At 61.3% G+C, this 25,340-nt stretch overlaps 1 protein-coding gene across 1 annotated transcript in view; it reads right to left on the reverse strand.

Moving 5' to 3' along the window:
• WDR46 (WD repeat domain 46) overlaps positions 1-25,340 on the reverse strand; it is a 49,650-nt gene that overhangs the window by 11,299 nt on the left and 13,011 nt on the right. The window contains exons 5-16 of the mRNA XM_038742251.1: positions 22,188-22,271; positions 20,519-20,596; positions 16,852-16,986; positions 16,647-16,733; positions 10,484-10,596; positions 10,319-10,406; positions 10,172-10,233; positions 9,980-10,084; positions 8,012-8,162; positions 7,778-7,913; positions 4,202-4,301; positions 3,806-4,107 (exon numbers count right to left, since the gene is read on the reverse strand). Coding sequence (XP_038598179.1) covers positions 3,806-4,107; positions 4,202-4,301; positions 7,778-7,913; positions 8,012-8,162; positions 9,980-10,084; positions 10,172-10,233; positions 10,319-10,406; positions 10,484-10,596; positions 16,647-16,733; positions 16,852-16,986; positions 20,519-20,596; positions 22,188-22,271 — 1,441 coding nt within the window. The remainder of the gene's footprint in view (positions 1-3,805; positions 4,108-4,201; positions 4,302-7,777; positions 7,914-8,011; positions 8,163-9,979; positions 10,085-10,171; positions 10,234-10,318; positions 10,407-10,483; positions 10,597-16,646; positions 16,734-16,851; positions 16,987-20,518; positions 20,597-22,187; positions 22,272-25,340) is intronic.

A 25,340-nucleotide genomic window follows, 5' to 3' on the forward strand; every position in this document is an offset into this window, starting at 1 on the left:
CTCCCCAAATTCCCCGGCCTGGAAGGATCGCTCAGCACAGCGTCCGGCACGTAGTAAGCGCTCAAAAAATACCATCGGTGGATGAATGAACAATGGGCTGCCCCCTCCCCCAAATCCCACTCCCTGGAGGCCCCCCAACCCAACCCCAACGGTCCTTTAGGACGGTCCACCCCCTCCCCAAACTTCACAGCCCGGAGGGATCGCTCAGTACAGCGTCTGGCCCGTAGTAAGAGCTCAAAAATTACCATCAGTGGATGAACGAACAACGGGCCGCCCCCTCCCCGAAATCCCACTCCCTGGAGGCCCCCCAACCCAACCACCCCCTCCCCAAATTCCCCGGCCCGGAGGGATCGCTCAGCGCAGCGTCTGGCACATAGTAAGCGCTCAAAAAATACCATCGGTGGATGAACGAACAACGGGCCGCCCCCTCCCCGAAATCCCACTCCCTGGCGGCCCCCCAACCCAACCCCTACGGTCCTTTAGGGCGGTCACCCCTTTCCCAAATTCCCCGGCCTGGAGGGATCGCTTAGTACAGCGTCTGGCACATAGTAAGCGCTCAAAAAATACCATCGGTGGATGAACGAACAACGGGCCGCCCCCTCCCCGAAATCCCACTCCCTGGCGGCCCCCCAACCCAACCCCTACGGTCCTTTAGGACGGTCCACCCCCTCCCCAAATTCCCCGGCCCGGAGGGATCGCTCAGTACAGCGTCTGGCCCGTAGTAAGCGCTCAAAAATTACCATCGGTGGATGAATGAACAATGGGCCGCCCCCTCCCCGAAATCCCACTCCCTGGAGGCCCCCCAACCCAATCCTACGGTCCTTTAGGACGGTCCACCCCCTCCCCAAACTCCCCAGCCCGGAGGGATCGCTTAGTACAGCGTCTGGCACATAGTAAGCGCTCAAAAAATACCATCGGTGGATGAATGAACAATGGGCCGCCCCCTCCCCGAAATCCCACTCCCTGGAGGCCCCCCAACCCAACCCCTACGGTCCTTTAGGGCGGTCCACCCCCTCCCCAAACTCCCCAGCCCGGAGGGATCGCTCAGCACAGCGTCTGGCCCGTAGTAAGCGCTCAAAAATTACCATCAGGTGGATGAACGAACAACGGGCCGCCCCCTCCCCAAAATCCCACTCCCTGGCGGCCCCCCAACCCAACCCCTACGGTCCTTTAGGACGGTCACCCCCTCCCCAAACTCCCCAGCCCGGAGGGATCGCTCAGTACAGCGTCTGGCACATAGTAAGCGCTCAAAAAATACCATCAGGTGGATGAACGAACAACGGGCCGCCCCCTCCCCGAAATCCCACTCCCTGGAGGCCCCCCAACCCAACCACCCCCTCCCCAAACTCCACAGCCCGGAGGGATCGCTCAGTACAGCGTCTGGCACATAGTAAGCGCTCAAAAAATACCATCGGTGGATGAACGAACAACGGGCCGCCCCCTCCCCGAAATCCCACTCCCTGGAGGCCCCCCAACCCAACCACCCCCTCCCCAAACTCCACAGCCCGGAGGGATCGCTCAGTACAGCGTCTGGCACGTAGTAAGCGCTCAAAAAATACCATCGGTGGATGAACGAACAATGGGCCGCCCCCTCCCCCAAATCCCACTCCCTGGAGGCCCCCCAACCCAACCCCAACGGTCCTTTCGGACGGTCCACCCCCTCCCCAAATTCCCCAGCCCAGAGGGATCGCTCAGTACAGCGTCTGGCATGTAGTAAGCGCTCAAAAAATACCATTGGGTGGATGAACGAACAACGGGCCGCCCCCTCCCCAAAATCCCACTCCCTGGCGGCCCCCCAACCCAACCCCTACGGTCCTTTAGGACGGTCACCCCCTCCCCAAACTCCCCAGCCCGGAGGGATCGCTCAGCACAGCGTCCGGCGCGTAGTAGGCGCTCAAAAAACACCATCGGGCGGATGAACCGACCCGGACGGTCCTTTAGGGCGGTCCGCCCCCTCCCCAAATTCTTCCACGGCCCGGCTTAGCGCGGGGTCTCGCCCACGGGGCGCGTTCAATACATACCACCGAGGGGATGAACGGTAATAGCAACTATTAACGGTCTTTGTTGAGCACTTACTACGTACTGAGCGCTGTAGTAATGATAACGGTCTCCGCTGAGCACTTACTATGTACTGAGCGCCGCCCGGAGGGGCCGCCTGAGGCGCTTAGTACAGCGCCCGGCACCCCGCGAGCGCTCAGTGAACACCATCCACCGACCGCGTCGGCCCGGGACCGCGCCCGCGGGAAGCGCTCACTGAATAGATGACGGCCTTTGTTGAGCACTTACTACGTACTGAGCGCTGTAGTAACGATAACGGTCTCCGTTGAGCACTTACTACGTACCGAGCGCCGCCCGGAGGGGCCGCCTGAGGCGCTTAGTACAGCGCCCGGCACCCCGCGAGCGCTCAGTGAACACCATCCACCGACCGCGTCGGCCCGGGACCGCTCCCGCGGGAAGCGCTCACTGAATAGACGACGGCCTTTGTTGAGCACTTACTACGTACTGAGCGCTGTAGTAACGACAACGGTCTCCGTTGAGCACTTACTACGTACCGAGCACCGCCCGGAGGGGCCGCCTGAGGTGCTTAGTACAGCGCCCGGCACCCCGCGAGCGCTCAGTGAACACGATCCACCGACCGTGTCGGCCCGGGACCGCGCCCGCGGGAAGCGCTCACTGAATAGATGACGGCCTTTGTTGAGCACTTACTACGTACTGAGCGCTGTAGTAACGATAACGGTCTCCGTTGAGCACTTACTACGTACCGAGCGCCTCCCGGAGGGGCCGCCTGAGGCGCTTAGTACAGCGCCCGGCACCCCGCGAGCGCTCAGTGAACACCATCCACCGACCGCGTCGGCCCGGGACCGCGCCCGCGGGAAGCGCTCACTGAGTAGACAACGGCCTTTGTTGAGCACTTACTACGTACTGAGCGCTGTAGTAACGATAACGGTCTCCGTTGAGCACTTACTACGTACCGAGCGCCGCCCGGAGGGGCCGCCTGAGGCGCTTAGTACAGCGCCCGGCACCCCGCGAGCGCTCAGTGAACACCATCCACCGACCGCGTCGGCCCGGGACCGCGCCCGCGGGAAGCGCTCACTGAATAGACAACGGCCTTTGTTGAGCACTTACTACGTACTGAGCGCTGTAGTAACGACAACGGTCTCCGTGGAGCACTTACTACGTACCGAGCGCCGCCCGGAGGGGCCGCCTGAGGCGCTTAGTACAGCGCCCGGCACCCCGCGAGCGCTCAGTGAACACCATCCACCGACCGCGTCGGCCCGGGACCGCGCCCGCGGGAAGCGCTCACTGAATAGATAACGGCCTTTGTTGAGCACTTACTACGTACTGAGCGCTGTAGTAACGACAACGGTCTCCGTTGAGCACTTACTACGTACCGAGCGCCTCCCGGAGGGGCCGCCTGAGGCGCTTAGTACAGCGCCCGGCACCCCGCGAGCGCTCAGTGAACACCATCCACCGACCGCGTCGGCCCGGGACCGCGCCCGCGGGAAGCGCTCACTGAGTAGACAACGGCCTTTGTTGAGCACTTACTACGTACTGAGCGCTGTAGTAACGATAACGGTCTCCGTTGAGCACTTACTACGTACCGAGCGCCTCCCGGAGGGGCCGCCTGAGGCGCTTAGTACAGCGCCCGGCACCCCGCGAGCGCTCAGTGAACACCATCCACCGACCGCGTCGGCCCGGGACCGCGCCCGCGGGAAGCGCTCACTGAATAGGAGCGGACGGACGGACGGAGGGGTTGGGGGGCGTCTCCCCCAGCCCCCCGCGGTGGTCTGGGGGGGGTCCTCACCGGGCACCAGCAGGCTGGAGAAGCCGTCGGCGTGGCCCACGCCCAGCACGTCCTCGAAGGGGCAGAAGCGGAGGCCGTGGACGGGCCCGGGGAGGCGGTGGGAGAGGAAGGGGCGGCCCGGGCCCGGGTCGTCGGGCCGGTAGACGTCCACTACATCGCCCACAGAGGCGGCCAGTAGACCCCGCTGGGAGTAGGCCAGGTGGGCGGCCCCCAGGGCCAGGGGCCGGGCCCGCAGGGGCCGGTAGGCGCCGCGCAGGTCGAACAGCTTCAGTTGCCGGTCCAGGCCCGAAGTGGCCATGTACCTTTTTTGGGGGGGGGGGGGGGCGGCGTCAGGGGTCAGGGGTCACGACCCCCCCCCGACCTTTGACCTCTGACCCCCCGGACCCCCCAACTCACGTGCCCGTGGGGTCGACGGCCACGGCGCGGACCCCTCCCTTGTGGCACAGCATCTTCACCAGGGGCTCCTTCACCGCCGGGCTCCACAGCGTCACCGTCCCTGCGGGGGGTCGGGGGTCACCAATAAGGGCGCCTATTTTTTAATTTTAACGGCACTTACTGAGCACCTATTTTTTTTATTTTAATGGCACTTACTGAGCGCCTATTTTTTTATTTTAATGGCACTTACTGAGCGCCTTTTTTTTATTTTAATGGCACTTACTGAGCGCCTATTTTTTTTATTTTAATGGCACTTACTGAGCGCCTTTTTTTAATTTTAATGGCACTTACTGAGCACCTTTTTTTTTATTTTAATGGCACTTACTGAGCGCCTATTTTTTTATTTTAATGGCACTTACTGAGCGCCTTTTTTTTTATTTTAACGGCACTTACGGAGCACCTATTTTTTTATTTTAACGGCACTTACTGAGCGCCTATTTTTTAATTTTAACGGCACTTACTGAGCGCCGACTCCGCGCCGCCCAGGCGAGCGGGTCGGCCCCCCCCGCCCCCCGTTTCGCAGGTGGGGGAACCGAGGCAGGGAGAAGTCACCCGGCTGACGGGATTTGAACCCACGACTTCGGACTCCCGAGCCCGGGCTCGTTCCTCTTCCTCCCGGCCAAGGCGGATACCCCGCTTCTTAGCGGTAATAATAATGATATCGAGGGATACCCCACTTCTTATCGTTATTAGTAATAGCAATAATAATAATGGTAATGAGGGCAACCGTTATTAGTAATAATAATAATAATAAGGATAATGAGGGCAATCGTTATTAGTAATAATAATAATAATAAGGATAATGAGGGCAATCGTTATTAGTAATAATAATAATAATAATGATAATGAGGGCATTTGCTAAGCGCCTACGACGTTGATAATAATAATGATGAGGGCATTTGCTAAGCGCTTACAACATTAATAATAATGGTAATGAAGGCATTTGCTAAGCGCTTATGACGTTAATAATGATGATAAGGATAATGAGGGCATTTGCTAAGCGCTTACGACGTTAATAATAATGATAATGGTAATGAGGGCATTTGCTAAGCGCTTACAACATTGATAATGATGATAATGATAATGAGGGCATTTGCTAAGAGCTTACGACGTTGATAATGATGATAATGATAATGAGGGCATTTGCTAAGCGCTTACGACGTTAATAATAATGATAATGATAATGAGGACATTTGCTAAGCGCTTCCGACGTTAATAATAATGATAAGGATAATGAGGGCATTTGCTAAGCGCTTACGATGTTAATAATAATAATAATAATAATGGTAATGAAGGCATTTGCTAAGCGCTTACGATGTTAATAATAATAATGGTAATGAAGGCATTTGCTAAGCGCTTACGACAATAATAATGATAATGAGGGCATTTGCTAAGCGCTTACGACGTTAATAATAATAATAATGATAATGAGGGCATTTGCTAAGCGCTTACGACGTTAATGATAATAATAATAAGGATAATGAGGGCATTTGCTAAGCGCTTACAACAATAATAATAATAATGATAATGAGGACATTTGCTAAGCGCTTATGACGTTAATAATAATAATAAGGATAATGAAGGCATTTGCTAAGCGCTTACGACGTTAATACTAATAATAACGGTAATGAGGGCATTTGCTAAGCGCTTATGACATTAATAATAATAATAATGATAATGAGGGAATTTGCTAAGCGCTTACGACGTTAATACTAATAATAACGGTAATGAGGGCATTTGCTAAGCGCTTATGACATTAATAATAATAATAATGATAATGAGGGAATTTGCTAAGCGCTTACGACGTTAATAATAATAATAATAAGGATAATGAGGGCATTTGCTAAGCGCTTACGACATTAATAAAAATAATAAGGATAATGAGGGCATTTGCTAAGCGCTTACGACGTTAATAATAATAATAAGGATAATGAGGGCATTTACTAAGCGCTTACGACGTTAATAACAATAATAAGGATAATGAGGGCATTCGCTAAGCGCTTACGACAATAATAATGATAATGAGGGCATTTGCTAAGCGCTTACAACGTTAATAATAATAATAATGATAATGAGGGCATTTGCTAAGCGTTTACGACGTTAATAATAATAATAATAATGATAATGAGGGCATTTGCTAAGCGCTTACGACGTGCAGACCACCACCGTTCTCAGCGCTGGTGGTTCTTTAAGGGGTCACGGGGACGCAGGGAGGTTCATTCGCTCATTTCGCCGTTATTTACTGAGCGCTTACCGCGTGCGGAGCGCTGGGCTGAGGGAGGTCAAAGGCCAGGGGTCAAGGGGCACAGGGAGGAGGTTAGAGGCCGGGGGTCAAGGGTCGCGGGGTTGCAGGGAGGAGGGGAAAGGCCAGGCGGGGTCAAGGGTTAGGGGGCTAGGCGCTCAGTCTGAGCGCTGGGCCGGGGGTCAAGGGTCACAGGGAGGTCAGAGGGGGCAGTCAGGCGGATGAGGGGTCATGGGGATGGGGTTAGAGGCCAGGAGTCAAAGGTCATGGGGTGACAGGGAGGAGAAAGACCAGGCGGGGTCAAGGGTTAAGGGGTCACGGGGACGCAGGGAGGTTCATTCATTCATTCGTTCCGTCGTATTTACTGAGCGCTTACGGTGCGCGGAGGGCTGGGCTAAGGGAGGTCAAAGGCCGGGGGTCAAGGGTCGCAGGCTAGAAGGGGGGTCACGGGAAGGGATCAAAGGTCATGGGGTTGCAGGGAGGAGGAGAAAGGCCGGGCGGGGTCACGGGGATGCTGCAGGGAGGCCAAAGGCCAGGGGTCAAAGGTCACAGGGAGGGGGGTCAGAGGGTAGGCAAGCCGAGGGTTGGGGGGCTCGTCGAATGGATGAGGGGGTTGCGGGGATGCTGGGAGGTTAAGGAGCAGGGGTCAGGGGTCACGGGGATGCCGGGAGGTTAAGGGTCAGGGGTCACGGGGAGGCAGCAGGGAGGTCAAAGGCCAGGGGTCAAAGGTCAGAGGGCAGGCAACCCGAAGGTTGGGGCAGGGGGTGTCTATCGCGCAGATGAGGGGGTCGCGGGGAGGCCAGGAGGTTTAAGGGGCAGGGGTCAGGGGTCACAGGGATGCAGGGAGGAGCACAAAAGCCAGGGTTCGAGGGTCACGGGGATGCAGCAGGGAGTCCAAAGGCCAGTGGTCAAAGGTCAGAGGGAGGGGGGGTCAGAGGGTAGGCAAGCCGAGGGTTGGGGGGTCCATCGCACGGATAAGGGGGTCGCAAGGAGGCCGGGAGGTTAAGGGGCCGGGGTCAGGGGTCACGGGGATGCAGGGAGGAGCCTAAAAGCCAGGATTCAAGAGTCACAGGGATGCAGCAGGGAGGTCAAAGGTCAAGGGGGGGGGTGAGAGGGTAGGCAAGCAGAGGGTTGGGGGGGTTGTCGCACGGATGAGGGGGTCGCGGGGAGGCCGGGAGGTTAAGGGGCAGGGGGCAGGGGTCACGGGGACGCAGGGAGGAGCCTAAAAGCCAGGGGTCGAGGGTCACGGGGACGCAAGGAGGAAGGTAAAGGCCAGAGGGGGCCGGATTGCTGACCGTTTCCGTGCCCGAGGTGGACGACCGCGTTGTGGGGGTTCTGGGCCATGACGTCCAGCCGCCCGGCCCGGGCCAGGTGGGTGGCCACGATCTCGCCCACGGACACGTCCAGGTAGGTGAGGAAGCCGGTCTCGGACTGCGGGGAGGGGAGAGGGAGGGTCGGAGGTCGGCGGGGTCAGGGGTCGGGGGTCGGCCCCCCGTCCCCCCTCTCCCCGGGGCGGGCGGGCGGCTCACGGCCGTGGCCAGCAGGAAGTGGAAGGGCAGGAACTCGAGGCGGGTGACGCGGTCGCAGCGCCGGACGCAGTGCAGCTCGATGCCCTGGTTGTCGTAGATGTGCAGCCAGCGCCCCTGGGCCACCGCCATCAGCGTCTCCAGGTGCAGGAACCTGCGGGGTCGGAGGTCGGGGGTCAGGGGTCACGGCCGGGGGGGTGGGGCTCCCGCCGCCTCGGAGGGCAGGGACCCGCCGGGGCGGGGAGCGGAGGTCGGGGGTTCCCAGGGGGGACCAGAGGGCAGGAATCTGCCAATCAGGGGTCAGAGGTCAGGGGGAACCTGCCATGCAAGGATCGGGGGTCAGAGGTCAGGGGTCACAGGGGGGGGGGAACCAGTGGTGTGGGGCTCCCACCATCCCCGGGGGCAACAACCTGCCGGGTGGGGAGGGGACCAGAGGGCGGGAACCTGCCGATCAGGGGTCAGGGGTCAGGGGGAACCTGCCACCCAAGGATCGGAGGTCAGGGGTCAGGGGTCACGGGGGGGAACCAGTGGTGTGGGGCTCCCACCGTCTCCGAGGGCAGGAATCTGCCGGGCGGGGAGCGGAGGTTCGGGGTTCGGGGGGGGACCAGAGGGCGGGAACCTGCCGATCAGGGGTCAGGGGTCAGGGGGAACCTGCCACTCAAGGATTGGAGGTCAGGGGTCGGGGGTCACGGGGGGGAACCAGTGGTGTGGGGCTCCCACCATCTCTGAGGGCAGGAAACTAACTGCCGGGCGGGGAGCAGAGGTCGGGGGTCACCAGAGGGCAGGAACCTGCCGATCGGGGGTCAGGGGGAGCCTGCCATTCAAGGATCGGGGGTCAGGGGTCGGGGGAGGTCAGGGGTCACGGGGGGAACCAGTGGTGTCGGGCTCCCACCGTCTCCGAGGGCAGGAACCTGCCGGGCGGGGAGCGGAGGTTCGGGGTTGGGGGGGACCAGAGGGCGGGGACCCGCGGGTCAGGGGTCAGGGGTCAACGGGGAAGGACCAGTGGGCGGGAACCTGCCGGTCATGGGTCAGGGGTCAACGGGGAACCAGAGGGCAAGGACTTGCCCATCAGGGGTCAGAGGTCAGGGGTCAAGGGGGAACCAGAGGGCAGGATCCTGCCCATCAGGGGTCAGAGGGGAAGCAGAGGGCAAGGACTTGCCCGTCAGGGGTCAGAGGTCAGGGGTCAGGAACCTGCCGATCGGGGATCAGAGGGGAACCAGAGGGCAAGGACTTGCCCATCAGGGGTCAGAGGTCAGGGGTCAAGGGGGAACCAGAGGGCAGGAATCTGCCGGGCGGGGATCAGAGGGGGGACCTGCCGGCCAGGGGTCAGAAGTCAGGGGTCGGAGGTCATGGGTGGGTGGGGGAACCAGTGGTGTCGGGCTCCCACCATGGCTGAGGGCAGGAAACTGTCAGGGGGCAGAGGTCAGGGGTCGGGGGAGGTCAGAGGGCAACCTGCCGATCAGGAATCAGAGGGCAAGAATTTGCCGATCGGGGGTCAGAGGTCAGGGGGAACCAGAGAGCAGGAGCCTGCCGGTCGGGGGTCGAGGGGGAATCAGAGGGGAGGAACCTGCCCATCAGAGGTCAGGGGTCAAGGGGGGAAACAGAGGACAGGAACCTGCCGGTCGGGGATCAGAGGTCAGGGGTCAAGGGGGAATCAGAGGGGAACCAGAGGGCAAGAACTTGCCCATCAGGGGTCAGAGGTCGGGGGTCAGGGGGGAACCAGAGGGCAGGGACCTGCCGATCAGAGGTCAGGGGTCACCAGAGAGCAAAAACTTGCTGATCAGGGGTCAGAGGTCGGGGGTGAACCAGAGGGCAGGAACCGGCCGACGAGGGAGCAGGGGTCAGGGGTCGGGGGAACTGAGCCACCGCCACCGTCGTCTACGAGGGCGGGCAGCTGGGGTCAGAGGTCACGGGGGGGAGCCGGCGGGAAGCTGCGGGTCGGGGGTCGGGGGTCAGAGGTCGCCGCCTCACCGCACGTCCCGGACGGCCTCCATGACGTTGATCTCGCACGACAGCGACTTGGTGGTCCAGTCGAAGGCGGCCAGGTGGCCCCGGCGGCCCCCCAGGGTCAGGTGCCTGCCGGGGGGGGGTCAAAGGTCAGCGGGGGTCCCGGCTCCCCCCCCCCCCGCCGGGGGACGCCCCCCCACCCCCCGCCGCGCTCACCGTCCCGTGGCGGAGTAGTCGAGGCGGTAGGGCCCGAACTGGTCCAGTTTCAGGCTGAAGTACTGGCGGGAGACGGGGGGGAGAGGTCAACTTCCGGTTGACCCCGCCGTGACCCCCGCCGCGGTGACCCCCGCCGTGACCCCTGACCTTGGCGGCGCTGGCGATGTCCACGGCGTCGGCGATGTCCCTCTGCCGGACGGCGGCCGTGTCCTCCCCGTCGGACCCCTCCAGGAACCTGCCGGGGGGAGGTCGGGGGTCACGGAGGGGGGAGGTCGGGGGTCAGGGGTCAGGGGTCGCGGGGCGGACACTCACCCCGGCTCCTCGGGCAGCAGCAGCTCGGCGCGGGCGGCCCACACGCTGGCCTCCCGGTCCTGGGCCTCGGCCCGCTTCAGCCGCTCCTGGGCCAGGGGGAGGGCCGCGGGCGCCTGCCGGGGGGCGCGGGGTCAGGGGCGGCCAAAACACTCGCAGACGTGGGGGAGACCCCGCTCAGAGACGACCGGCGGCTCCAGAGACACGGGGGAGACGGGGGGCGGAGACGACCGACGGCTCCAGAGACACGGGGGAGACCGCGCTCAGAGACGACCGACAGCTCCAGAGACATGGGGGAGACGGGGGGAAGAGACGACCGACGTCTCCAGAGACACGGGGGAGACTGCGCTCAGAGACAATCCGCACCCCCAGAGACTCGGGGGAGACGGGGGGAAGAGACGACCGACGGCTCCAGAGACATGGGGGAGACCGCGCTCAGAGACAACCGACATCTCCAGAGACATGGGGGAGACGGGGGGCAGAGACGACCGACGTCTCCAGAGACATGGGGGAGACGGGGGGCAGAGACGACCGACATCTCCAGAGACATGGGGGAGACCGCACTCAGAGACAACCGACATTTTCAGAGACATGGGGGAGACAGGGAGCAGAGACGACCGACGTCTCCAGAGACATGGGGGAGACGGGGGGCAGAAACGACCCACATCTCCAGAGACATGAGGGAGACTGCGTTCAGAGACATCCACACCCTCAGAGACTCGGGGGAGACGGGGGGCAGAGACGACCGACATCTCCAGAGACATGGGGGAGACGGGGGGCAGAGAAGACCGACATCTCCAGAGACATGGGGGAGACGGGGGCAGAGACGACCGACGTCTCCAGAGACATGGGGGAGACGGGGGGAGAGACGACCGACGTCTCCAGAGACATGGGGGAGACGGGGGGCAGAGATGACCGACATCTCCAGAGACACGGGGGAGACAGGGGGCAGAGACGACCGACGTCTCCAGAGACACGGGGGAGACGGGGGGCAGAGACGACCGACGGCTCCAGAGACATGGGGGAGACGGGGGGCAGAGACGACCGACGTCTCCAGAGACCTGGGGGACATGGGGGGCAGAGATGACAGGCGTCTCCAGAGACACGGGGGAGACGGGGGGCAGAGATGACAGGCGTCTCCAGAGACACGGGGGAGACGGGGGGCAGAGACGACCGACGTCTCCAGAGACACGGGGGAGATGGGGGGCAGAGACGACAGACGTCTCCAGAGACACGGGGGAGACGGGGGGCAGAGACGACCGACGTCTCCAGAGACACGGGGGAGACGGGGGGCAGAGACGACCGATGTCTCCAGAGACCTGGGGGAGACGGGGGGCAGAGACGACTGACGTCTCCAGAGACATGGGGGAGACGGGGGGCAGAGATGACCGACGTCTCCAGAGACCCGGGGGAGACCGCACTCAGAGACGGCCCAAACCCCCAGAGACTCGGGGGAGACGGGGGGCAGAGACGACCGACGTCTCCAGAGACACGGGGGAGATGGGGGGCAGAGACGACCAACATCTCCAGAGACATGCGGGAGACCGTGCTCAGAGACAATCCGCACCCCCAGAGACTCGGGGGAGACAGGGGGCAGAGACGACTGACGTCTCCAGAGACAGGGGGGAGACGGGGGGCAGAGACGACCGACGTCTCCAGAGACATGGGGGAGACGGGGGGCAGAGACGACCAACGTCTCCAGAGACACGGGGGAGACCGCGCTCAGAGACGACCGACGTCTCCAGAGACATGGGGGAGACGGGGGGCAGAGACGACCGACGTCTCCAGAGACACGGGGGAGACCACACTCAGAGACAACCGACATTTTCAGAGACATGGGGGAGACGGGGAGCAGAGACGACTGACATCTCCAGAGACATGGGGGAGACCGCGCTCAGAGACAACCGACATCTCCAGAGACATGGGGGAGATGGGGGGCAGAGACGACCGCACCCCCAGAGACTCGGGGGAGATGGGGGGCGGAAACGACTGACATCTCCAGAGACATGGGGGAGACCGCACTCAGAGACAACCGACATCTCCAGAGACATGGGGAAGATGGGGGTCAGAGACGACCAACATCTCCAGAGACCTGCGGGAGACGGGGGCAGAGACGACTGACATCTCCAGAGACATGGGAGAGACCGCGCTCAGAGACGATCCGCACCCCCAGAGACTCGGGGGAGACGGGGGGAAGAGACGACCGACGTCTCCAGAGACCCGGGGGAGACTGGGGGAAGAGACGACCGACATCTCCAGAGACATGGGGGAGACCACACTCAGAGACGGCCCAAACCCCCAGAGACTCGGGGGAGACGGGGGGCAGAGACGACCGACATCTCCAGAGACATGGGGGAGATGGGGGGCAGAGACGACCGACGTCTCCAGAGACATGGGGGAGACGGGGGGCAGAGACGACCGACGTCTCCAGAGACATGGGGGAGACGGGGGGCAGAGACGACCGACGTCTCCAGAGACCTGGGGGAGACCACACTCAGAGACAATCCGCACCCCCAGAGACTCGGGGGAGACGGGGGGCAGAGACGACTGACATCTACAGAGACATGGGGGAGACCACGCTCAGAGACGATCCGCACCCCCAGAGACTCGGGGGAGACGGGGGGCAGAGACGACCGACGTCTCCAGAGACATGGGGGAGACGGGGGGAAGAGACGACCGACATCTCCAGAGACACGGGGGAGACGGGGGGCAGAGACGACCGACATCTCCAGAGACGTGGGGGAGACGGGGGGGAGAGACGACCAACATCTCCAGAGACCTGCGGGAGACGGGGGAAGAGACGACTGACATCTCCAGAGACATGGGGGAGACTGCATTCAGAGACAATCCACACCCTCAGAGACTCGGGGGAGACGGGGGGCAGAGACGACCGACATCTCCAGAGACATGGGGGAGACGGGGGGCAGAGAAGACCGACGTCTCCAGAGACATGGGGGAGACGGGGGGCAGAGACGACCGACGTCTCCAGAGACATGGGGGAGACGGGGGGCAGAGACGACCGATGTCTCCAGAGACATGGGGGAGACGGGGGGCAGAGACGACTGACATCTTCAGAGACCTGGGGGAGACCATGCTCAGAGACAATCCGCACCCCCAGAGACTTGGGGGAGACGGGGGGCAGAGACGACTGACATCTCCAAAGACATGGGGGAGACCGCGCTCAGAGACGATCCGCACCCCCAGAGACTCGGGGGAGACGGGGGGCAGAGACGACCGACGTCTCCAGAGACATGGGGGAGACGGGGGGAAGAGACGACCGACATCTCCAGAGACACGGGGGAGACGGGGGGCAGAGACGACCGACGTCTCCAGAGACGTGGGGGAGACGGGGGGGAGAGACGACCAACATCTCCAGAGACCTGCGGGAGACGGGGGAAGAGACGACTGACATCTCCAGAGACATGGGGGAGACTGCATTCAGAGACAATCCACACCCTCAGAGACTCGGGGGAGACGGGGGGCAGAGACGACCGACATCTCCAGAGACATGGGGGAGACGGGGGGCAGAGACGACCGACGTCTCCAGAGACATGGGGGAGACGGGGGGCAGAGACGACCGACATCTCCAGAGACCCGGGGGAGACTGTGCTCAGAGACAATCCGCACCCCCAGAAACTCAAGGGAGACGGGGGGCAGAGACGACCGACATCTCCAGAGACATGGGGGAGACGGGGGGCAGAGATGACCGACGTCTCCAGAGACATGGGGGAGACTGTGCTCAGAGATGATCCGCACCCCCAGAGACTCGGGGGAGACGGGGGGCAGAGACGACCAATGTCTCCAGAGACCTGGGGGAGACGGGGGGCAGAGACGACCGACATCTCCAGAGACACGCGGGAGACCGCGCTCAGAGACAACCGACATCTCCAGAGACATGGGGGAGATGGGGGTCAGAGACGACCGACATCTCCAGAGACACGGGGGAGACTGTGCTCAGAGACAATCCGCACCCCCAGAGACTTGGGGGAGACGGTGGGGGCAGAGACGACCGCCATCTCCAGAGACACGGGGGAGACCGCGCTCAGAGACAACTGACATCTCCAGAGACACGGGGGAGACGGGGGGCAGAGACGACCGACATCTCCAGAGACCTGGGGGAGACAGGGGGCAGAGATGACCGACATCTCCAGAGACACGGGAGAGACCGTGCTCAGAGACGATCCGCACGCCCAGAGACTCGGGGGAGACGGGGGGAAGAGACGACCGACATCTCCAGAGACCCGGGGGAGACTGGGGGAAGAGACGATCGACATCTCCAGAGACATGGGGGAGACCACACTCAGAGACGGCCCAAACCCCCAGAGACTCGGGGGAGACGGGGGGCAGAGACGACCGACATCTCCAGAGACATGGGGGAGATGGGGGTCAGAGACGACCGACGTCTCCAGAGACATGGGGGAGACGGGGGGCAGAGACGACCGACGTCTCCAGAGACATGGGGGAGACGGGGGTCAGAGACGACCGACGTCTCCAGAGACCTGGGGGAGACCACACTCAGAGACGACCGACGTCTCCAGAGACATGGGGGAGACGGGGGGCGGAGACGACCGACATCTTCAGAGACCTGGGGGAGACCATGCTCAGAGACGATCCGCACCCCCAGAGACTTGGGGGAGACGGGGGGCAGAGACGACTGACATCTCCAGAGACATGGGGGAGACCGCGCTCAGAGACGGCCCAAACCCCCAGAGACTTGGGGGAGACCGTGCTCAGAGACGATCCGCACCCCCAGAGACTCGGGGGAGACGGGGGGCAGAGACGACCGACATCTCCAGAGACATGGGGGAGACCGCGCTCAGAGATGACCGACGTCTCCAGAGACATGGGGGAGACGGGGAGACAGAGACGACCGACATCTCCAGAGACACGGGGGAGACGGGGGGGAGAGACGACCGACATCTCCAGAGACACGGGGGAGACCGTGCTCAGAGACGATCTGCACCCCCAGAGACTCGGGGGAGACGGTGGGGGCAGAGACGACCAACGTCTCCAGAGACACGGGGGAGACCGCGCTCAGAGACAACCGACATCTCCAGAGACATGGGGGAGACGGGGGGCAGAGACGACCCACGTCTCCAGAGACACAGGGGAGACAGGGGGCGGAGACGACCGACATCTCCAGAGACATGGGGGAGACCGCGCTCAGAGACGGCCCAAACCCCCAGAGACTCGGGGGAGACGGGGGGCAGAGACGACCGACGGCTCCAGAGACACGGGGGAGACTGTGCTCAGAGATGATCCGCACCCCCAGAAACTCGAGGGAGACGGGGGGCAGAGACGACCGACATCTCCAGAGACACGGGGGAGACGGGGGGGAGAGACAACCGACATTTCCAGAGACACGGGGGAGACCGTGCTCAGAGACAATCCGCACCCCCAGAGACTCGGGGGAGACGGGGGGCAGAGACGACCGACATCTCCAGAGACATGGGGGAGACGGGGGGCAGAGATGACCGACGTCTCCAGAGACATGGGGGAGACTGTGCTCAGAGATGATCCGCACCCCCAGAGACTCGGGGGAGACGGGGGGCAGAGACGACCAATGTCTCCAGAGACCTGGGGGAGACGGGGGGCAGAGACGACCGACATCTCCAGAGACACGCGGGAGACCGCGCTCAGAGACAACCGACATCTCCAGAGACATGGGGGAGATGGGGGTCAGAGACGACCGACATCTCCAGAGACACGGGGGAGACTGTGCTCAGAGACAATCCGCACCCCCAGAGACTTGGGGGAGACGGTGGGGGCAGAGACGACCGCCATCTCCAGAGACACGGGGGAGACCGCGCTCAGAGACAACTGACATCTCCAGAGACATGGGGGAGATGGGGGTCAGAGACGACCGACATCTCCAGAGACACGGGGGAGACGGGAGACAGAGACGACCGACATGTCCAGAGACACGGGGGAGACGGGGGGCAGAGACGACCGCCATCTCCAGAGACCCGGGGGAGACTGCGCTCAGAGACGACCGCCATCTCCAGAGACACAGGGGAGACGGGGGGCAGAGACACCCGCCGTCTCCAGAGACGCGGGCCGAGCCGGGGGAGTGAGAGCCGCCCCCCACCCCCAGAGACTCGACGGTTGACGGGAAATCCTCGGGGGGGGGGGGGGGAGGCGACAGTGTACTGGACGCCCTCCTCACCGTGGCGTCTCCTCCTCCTCCTCCTCGCCGAAACTTCTTCACTTTGTCGTCCGCCAGCGGGGCGGGTCCGGGGAAGGGGTCCTGGGCCTGGGGGGGGGCGGGATGGGGGAGACGTCCTCGTCTCCGGGGGTCCGGCGGGGGACCCCCCCCACCCCCCGCAGCCCCCCAAACCCCCCCCCCCGCGCCCCCCGGCCCAGACTCTCACCCCGGAAACTCGCCGCCCGAGCCGGGTGCGGGTCGGTTTCTTCTCCGGGCAGCGGGCGGACGTCCAGTGCAGTCTCGCCGGCCCCCGCTCACCCGCTGGACGCCCCCGGGCCTTGGTGGGCGCCTGCGGGCGGCCCTGGGGGGGCGGGAGGCGTTAATTGATGATAATCGATCAATTCCCAGCGCTCAGAATGGCGCTTTGCGCACGGTAAGCGCTTAACAAATGTCATCATCATTATTATTATTGGTACTTTCTGTGCCTCAGTTTCCTTTTCTGTCAAACGGGGATGAAGACGGTGAGCCCCCCGTGGGACCACCCCATCACCTTGCATCTCCCCCGGCGCTCAGAACAGAGCTCGGCACATAGTAAGCGCTTAACAAATATCATCATTATTGTTATTTTCTGTGCCTCAGTTTCCTCCTCTGTCAAACAGGGATTATTATTGTTATTTTCTATGCCTCAGTTTCCTTTTCTATCAAACGGGGACAAAGACCGTGAGCCCCCCGTGGGACCACCCCATCACCCTATATCTCCCCCGGCGCTTAGAACAGAGTTCAGCACATAGTAAGCACTTAACAAACGCCATCATCATTATTGTTATTTTCTGTGCCTCAGTTTCCTCCTCCGTCAAGCAGGGATGATTATTGTTATTTTCTGTGCCTCAGTTTCCTTTTCTGTCAAACGGGGATGAAGACTGAGCTCCACGTGGGACAACCCCATCACCTTGCATCTCCCCCGGCGCTCAGAACAGAGCTCGGCACATAGTAAGCGCTTAACAAATATCATCATTATTGTTATTTTCTGTGCCTCAGTTTCCTCCTCCGTCAAGCAGGGATTATTAATGTTATTTTCTATGCCTCAGTTTCCCTTTCTGTCAAATGGGGATGAAGGCCGTGAGCCCCCCGTGGGACCACCCCATCACCGTCTATCTCCCCCGGCGCTTACAACAGAGCTCGGCACATAGTAAGCGCTTAACAAACGTCATCATCGTCATTATTATTGTTATTTTCTGTGCCTCAGTTTCCTTTTCTGTCAAACGGGGATGAAGACTGAATCATCATCATTATCATTATTATTTTCTGTGCCTCAGTTTCCTTTTCTGTCTAACGGGGATGAAGACTGTGAGCCCCCCGTGGGACCACCCCATCACCCTGTATCTCCCCTGGCGCTTACAACAGAGCTCGGCACATAGTAAGCGCTTAACAAACGTCATCATCGTCATTATTATTGTTATTTTCTGTGCCTCAGTTTCCTTTTCTGTCAAACGGGGATGAAGACTGAATCATCATCATCATTATTATTATTTTCTGTGCCTCAGTTTCCTCCTCTGTCCAATGGGGATGAAGCCTGTGAGCCCCATGGGGGACCACCCCATCACCCTGTATCTCCCCTGGCGCTTAGAACAGAGCTCGGCACATAGTAAGCGCTTAACAAATGTCATCATCATCATTATTGTTACTTTCTGTGCCTCAGTTTCCTTTTCTGTCCAACGGGGATGAAGACTGAGCTCCACGTGGGACAACCCCATCACCTTGCATCTCCCCCGGCGCTTAGAACAGAGCTCGGCACGTAGTAAGCGCTTAACAAATATCATCATTATTGTTATTTTCTGTGCCTCAGTTTCCTCCTCTGCCAAACAGGGATTATCATTGCTATTTTCTATGCCTCAGTTTCCTTTTCTGTCAAACGGGGACGAAGACCGTGAGCCCCCCGGGGGACCACCCCATCACCCTGCATCTCCCCCGGCGCTCAGAACAGAGCTCGGCACATAGTAAGCGCTTAACAAACGTCATCATTATTGTTATTTTCTGTGCCTCAGTTTCCTCCTCTGTCAAACAAGGATTATTATTGTTATTTTCTATGCCTCAGTTTCCTTTTCTGTCAAACGGGGATGAAGACGGTGAGCCCCCCGTGGGACCACCCCATCACCCTGTATCTCCCCCGGCGCTCAGAACAGAGCTCGGCACATAGTAAGCACCTACCAAGCACCATCATCATTACCATTGTCATTTTCTGTGCCTCAGTTTCCTTTTCTGTCAAACGGGGATGAAGACCGTGAGCTCCACGGGGGACCACCCCATCACCCTGCATCTCCCCCGGCACTTAGAACAGAGCTCGGCACATAGTAAGCGCTTAACAAACGTCATCATCATCATTATTATTATTATTTTCTGTGCCTCAGTTTCCTCCTCCGTCAAGCAGGGATTATTAATGTTATTTTCTATGCCTCAGTTTCCCTTTCCTGTCAAACGGGGATGAAGACTGTGAGCCCCCCGTGGGACCACCCCATCATCCTGTATCTCCCCCGGCGCTTACAACAGAGCTCGGCACATAGTAAGCGCTTAACAAATGTCATCATCATTATTATTATTATTGTTATTTTCTGTGCCTCAGTTTCCTCCTCTGCCAAACAGGGATTATTATTGTTATTTTCTATGCCTCAGTTTCCTTTTCTGTCAAACAGGGGCGAAGACTGTGATCCCCACGAGGGACCACCCCATCACCCTGTATCTCCCCCGGTGCTTAGAACAGAGCTCGGCACATAGTAAGCGCCTACCAAGTACCATCATCATTATAATTGTTATTTTCTGTGCCTCAGTTTCCTTTTCTGTCCAACGGGGATGAAGACTGAATCATCATCATTATTATTTTCTGTGCCTCAGTTTCCTTTTCTGTCAAATGGGGATGAAGACTGTGAGCCCCCTGTGGGACCACCCCATCGCCCTGCATCTCCCCCGGGAGCTCAGAACAGAGCTCGGCACATAGTAAGCGCCTACCAAGTACCATCATCATTACCATTGTCATTTTCTGTGCCTCAGTTTCCTTTCCTGTCAAATGGGGACGAAGACTGTGAGCCCCCCGTGGGACCACCCCATCATCCTGTATCTCCCCCGGCGCTTAGAACAGAGCTCGGCACATAGTAAGCGCTTAACAAACGTCATCATCGTCATCATTATTATTATTATTTTCTGTGCCTCAGTTTCCTCCTCTGTCAAACAGGGATTATCACTGTTATTTTCTATGCCTCAGTTTCCTTTCCTGTCAAACGGGGACGAAGACCGTGAGCCCCCCGGGGGACCACCCCATCACCCTGCATCTCCCCGGGCGCTCAGAACAGAGCTCGGCACATAGTAAGGGCCTACCAAGTACCATCATCATTATCATTGTTATATTCTGTGCCTCAGTTTCCTCCTCTGTCAAACAGGGATTATCATTGCTATTTTCTATGCCTCAGTTTCCTTTTCTGTCAAACGGGGATGAAGACTATGAGCTCCACATGGGACCACCCCATCACCCTGCATCTCCCCCGGGCGCTCAGAACAGAGCTCGGCACATAGTAAGCGCCTACCAACTCCCACCATCATCATCATTGTCATTTTCTGTGCCTCAGTTTCCTCTCCTGTCCAACGGGGCCGAAGACCGTGAGCCCCCCGGGGGACCGCCCCATCGCCTCGCATCTCCCCCCGGGGCGCTCAGCACATAGTAAGCGCTTAACAGGGACCGAAGGCGCCGCGCTGACCGCCGCCGGGGACTCAGGGCGCTGTACTGAGCGCTCGGAGGGGAGCGGGGTGGGAAAGGGGGGAGTGGGAGAGACGCCGAGACCCCCGGGGACCCCCCAACCCCGTCCAATTGGGGTCCCCCCGGCCCCCCGGAGCCCCTTTCTTACCCCAAAGCCCCTCTTCCCGGGCCTCCCAGAAGCCTTTGCGGCGGCATCGGCGGCCCCCTTCCGGGTCCCGTGTGGCCCCTGCGGAGAGAAAGGGGTCAGTCGGGGCTACTTACTGAGCGTCTTCTCGCCCGCTCCGCCGCGTTTCACTCCGCCGCGTTCGCTGCGGGCGGAGCGCTGCGCTGAGCGCTTGGACGCGCCGGGCTTGCGGGCTGCTTTCCGCGAGGAGGACGCTGTACTGGACGCTCGGGGAGGAGGGGGAGACGCGGCACGGGGTGCGGGGCGCTGTGCTGAGCGCCTGGGCAGTGCGGTTCGGCCCTAAAGAGAGACGATCCCTGCCCGCGCCGGGCTTACAGGCTGTTTTCTGTGAGGAGGACGCTGTACTGGACGCTCAGAGAGGAGGGGGAGAGACGCCACTGCATGCGGGGCGCTGTGCTGAGCGCTTGGGCAGTGCAGTTCGGCCCTAAAGAGAGACAATCCTTGCCCGCGCCGGGCTTATAACCTGCTTTCTGCGAGGAGGACGCTGTACTGGACGCTCGGGGAGGAGGGGGAGAGACGCCACTGGGTGCGGAGCGCTGTGCTGAGCGCTTGGGCAGGGCAGTTCGGCCCTAAAGAGGGATAATCCCTGCCGGCGCCGGGCTTACAAGCTGTTTTCCGCGAGGAGGACGCTGTACTAGACGCTCGGGGAGGAGGGGGAGACGCGGCACGGGGTGCGGAGCGCTGTGCTGAGCGCCTGGGCAGGGCGGTTCGGCCCTAAAGAGAGACAATCCCTGCCCGCGCCGGGCTTATAGGCTGTTTTCCGCGAGGAGGACGCTGTACTGGACGCTCGGAGAGGAGGGGGAGACGCGCCACTGCGTGCGGAGCGCTGTGCTGAGCGCCTGGGCAGGGCGGTTCGGCCCTAAAGAGAGACAATCCCTGCCCGTGCCAGGTTTATAGGCTGTTTTCTGCAAGGAGGACGCTGTACTGGACGCTCGGAGAGGAGGGGGAGACGCGGCACGGGGTGCGGAGCGCTGTGCTGAGCGCCTGGGCAGTGCGGCTCGGCCCTAAAGAGGGACAATCCCTGCCCGCGCCGGGCTTACGGGCTGTTTTCCGCGAGGAGGACGCTGTACTGGACGCTCGGGGAGGAGGGGGAGATGCGTCACTGCGTGCGGAGCGCTGTGCTGAGCGCCTGGGCAGTGCAGCTCGGCCCTAAAGAGGGACAATCCTTGCCGGTGCCGGGCTTACAGGCTGTTTTCCGCGAGGAGGACACTGTACTGGACGCTCGGAGAGGAGGGGGAGACGCGGCACGGGGTGCGGAGCACTGTGCTGAGCGCCTGGGCAGTGCGGTTCGGCCCTAAAGAGAGACAATCCCTGCCCGCGCCAGGTTTATAAGCTGCTTTCTGAGAGGAGGACGCTGTACTGGACGCTCAGGGAGGAGGGGGAGACGCGGCACGGGGTGCGGAGCGCTGTGCTGAGCGCCTGGGCAGTGCGGCTCGGCCCTAAAGAGGGACAATCCCTGCCCGTGCCGGGCTTACAGGCTGTTTTCCGCGAGGAGGACGCTGTACTGGACGCTCGGAGAGGAGGGGGAGACGTGGGGGTTGAGAGTGGGAGAGACGGCGAGCCCCGGGGGGGATGGGGGACACCCCCAAAGCGGACTCCCCTCCCCGGCGCAACCCCCATCGCCCCGTCTTACCCCGAAGCCCCTCCTCACGGGCCCAGAAGCCTTGGCGGCGGCGGCGGCTGTGGTAGACGCCCCCGTCCGGGACCCGCTCGGTTTCTGCGGAGAGAGGAGGAGGGGGACACGGGGACGGTCGGCTGGGGCTATTTGCTGAGCGTTCACCGCGAGCAGGACGCTGTACTGAGCGCTCGGGGAGGAGGGGAAGAGACGCCACTGGGTGCGGAGCGCTGTGCTGAGCGCTTGGGCTGTGCGGCTCGGCCCTAAAGAGGGACAATCCCTGCCCGTGCCGGGCTTACAGGCTGTTTTCTGCGAGGAGGACGCTGTACTGGACGCTCGGAGAGGAAGGGGAGACATGGCACTGGGTGCGGAGCGCTGTGCTGAGGGCTTGGGCAGTGTAGTTCGGCCCTAAAGAGAGACAATCCCTGCCCGCGCCGGGCTTACAGGCTGTTTTCCGCGAGGAGGACGCTATACTGGACGCTCGGAGAGGAGGGGGAGAGACGTCACTGCGTGCGGAGCGCTGTGCTGAGCGCCTGGGCAGGGCAGTTCGGCCCTAAAGAGAGACAATCCCTGCCCGCGCCGGGCTTATAGGCTGTTTTCCGCGAGGAGGACGCTGTACTGGACGCTCGGAGAGGAGGGGGAGATGCGTCACTGCGTGCGGAGCGCTGTGCTGAGCGCATGGGCAGGGCAGTTCGGCCCTAAAGAGAGACAATCCTTGCCCGCACCAGGTTTATAAGCTGCTTTCTGAGAGGAGGACGCTGTACTGGACGCTCAGGGAGGAGGGGGAGATGCGTCACTGCGTGCGGAGCACTGTGCTGAGCGCATGGGCAGGGCGGTTCGGCCCTAAAGAGAGACGATCCCTGCCCGCGCCGGGCTTACAGGCTGTTTTCCGCGAGGAGGACGCTGTACTGGACGCTCGGAGAGGAGGGGGAGAGAAATCACTGGGTGCAGAGCGCTGTGCTAAGCGCTTGGGCACGGCAGTTCGGCCCTAAAGAGAGACAATCCCTGCCCGCGCCGGGCTTACAGGCTGTTTTCCGCGAGGAGGACGCTGTACTGGACGCTTGGAGAGGAGGGGGAGAGACGCCACTGGATGTGGAGCGCTGTGCTGAGCGCTTGGGCAGGGCAGTTCGGCCCTTAAAGAGAGACAATCCTTGCTGGCACCAGGCTTATAAGCTGCTTTCTGAGAGAAGGACGCTGTACTGGACGCTCGGGGAGGAGGGGGAGAGATGCCACTGGGTGCGGAGCGCTGTGCTGAGCGCCTGGGCAGGGCAGTTCGGCCCTAAAGAGAGACAATCCTTGCCCACGCCGGGCTTATAAGCTGCTTTCTGAGAGGAGGACGCTGTACTGGACGCTCGGAGAGGAGGGGGAGAGATGCCACTGCATGAGGGGCGCTGTGCTGAGCGCCTGAGCAGTGTAGTTCAGCCATAAAGAGAGACAATCCTTGCCGGCGCCGGGCTTACAGGCTGTTTTCCGCGAGGAGGACGCTGTACTGGACGCTCGGAGAGGAGGGGGAGACATGGCACGGGGTGCGGAGCGCTGTGCTGAGCGCTTGGGCAGGGCAGTTCGGCCCTAAAGAGAGACAATCCTTGCCCGTTCCAGGCTTATAAGCTGCTTTCTGAGAGGAGGACGCTGTACTGGACGCTCGGAGAGGAGGGGGAGACGCGCCACTGCGTGCGGAGCGCTGTGCTGAGCGCCTGGGCAGGGCGGTTCGGCCCTAAAGAGAGACAATCCCTGCCCGTGCCAGGTTTATAGGCTGTTTTCCGCAAGGAGGACGCTGTACTGGACGCTCGGAGAGGAGGGGGAGACGCGCCACTGCATGCGGAGCGCTGTGCTGAGCGCTTGGGCAGGGCGGTTCGGCTCTAAAGAGAGACAATCCCTGACCGCGCCGGGCTTACAGGCTGTTTTCCGCGAGGAGGACGCTGTACTGGACGCTCGGAGAGGAGGGGGAGACGCGCCACTGCGTGCGGAGCGCTCTGCTGAGCGCTTGGGCAGGGCGGTTCGGCCCTAAAGAGAGACAATCCCTGCCCGCGCCGGACTTATAGGCTGTTTTCCGCAAGGAGGACGCTGTACTGGACGCTCGGAGAGGAGGGGGAGATGCGCCACTGCATGCGGAGCGCTGTGCTGAGCGCTTGGGCAGGGCAGTTCGGCTCTAAAGAGGGACAATCCTTGCTGGCACCAGGCTTATAAGCTGCTTTCAGAGAGGAAGACGCTGTACTGGACGCTCGGAGAGGAGGGGGAGATGCGGCACGGGGTGCGGAGCGCTGTGCTGAGCGCTTGGGCAGGGCGGTTCGGCCCTAAAGAGAGACAATCCCTGCCCGCGCCGGGCTTACAGGCTGTTTTCCGCGAGGAGGACGCTGTACTGGACGCTCGGAGAGGAGGGGGAGAGACATCACTGGGTGCAGAGCGCTGTGCTAAGCGCTTGGGCACGGCAGTTCGGCCCTAAAGAGAGACAATCCCTGCCCGCGCCGGGCTTATAGGCTGTTTTCCACGAGGAGGACGCTGTACTGGACGCTCGGAGAGGAGGGGGAGAGACGTCACTGCGTGCGGAGCGCTGTGCTGAGCGCATGGGCAGGGCAGTTCGGCTCTAAAGAGAGACAATCCCTGACCGCGCCGGGCTTACAGGCTGTTTTCCGCGAGGAGGACGCTGTACTGGACGCTCGGAAAGGAGGGGGAGATGCGGCACGGGGTGCGGAGCGCTGTGCTGAGCGCTTGGGCAGGGCGGTTCGGCCCTAAAGAGAGACAATCCTTGCCCGCGCCAGGTTTATAAGCTGCTTTCTGAGAGGAGGACGCTGTACTGGACGCTCAGGGAGGAGGGGGAGACGCGGCACGGGGTGCGGAGCGCTGTGCTGAGCGCTTGGGCAGGGCAGTTCGGCTCTAAAGAGAGACAATCCCTGCCGGCGCCGGGCTTACAGGCTGTTTTCCGCGAGGAGGACGCTGTACTGGACGCTCGGAGAGGAGGGGGAGAGACATCACTGGGTGCAGAGCGCTGTGCTAAGCGCTTGGGCACGGCAGTTCGGCCCTAAAGAGAGACAATCCCTGCCCGCGCCGGGCTTATAGGCTGTTTTCCACGAGGAGGACGCTGTACTGGACGCTCGGAGAGGAGGGGGAGAGACGTCACTGCGTGCGGAGCGCTGTGCTGAGCGCCTGGGCAGGGCAGTTCGGCTCTAAAGA

The sequence above is a fragment of the Tachyglossus aculeatus genome, unplaced genomic scaffold, assembly GCF_015852505.1.
Source record: "Tachyglossus aculeatus isolate mTacAcu1 unplaced genomic scaffold, mTacAcu1.pri scaffold_101_arrow_ctg1, whole genome shotgun sequence".
NCBI lineage: Eukaryota > Metazoa > Chordata > Mammalia > Monotremata > Tachyglossidae > Tachyglossus > Tachyglossus aculeatus.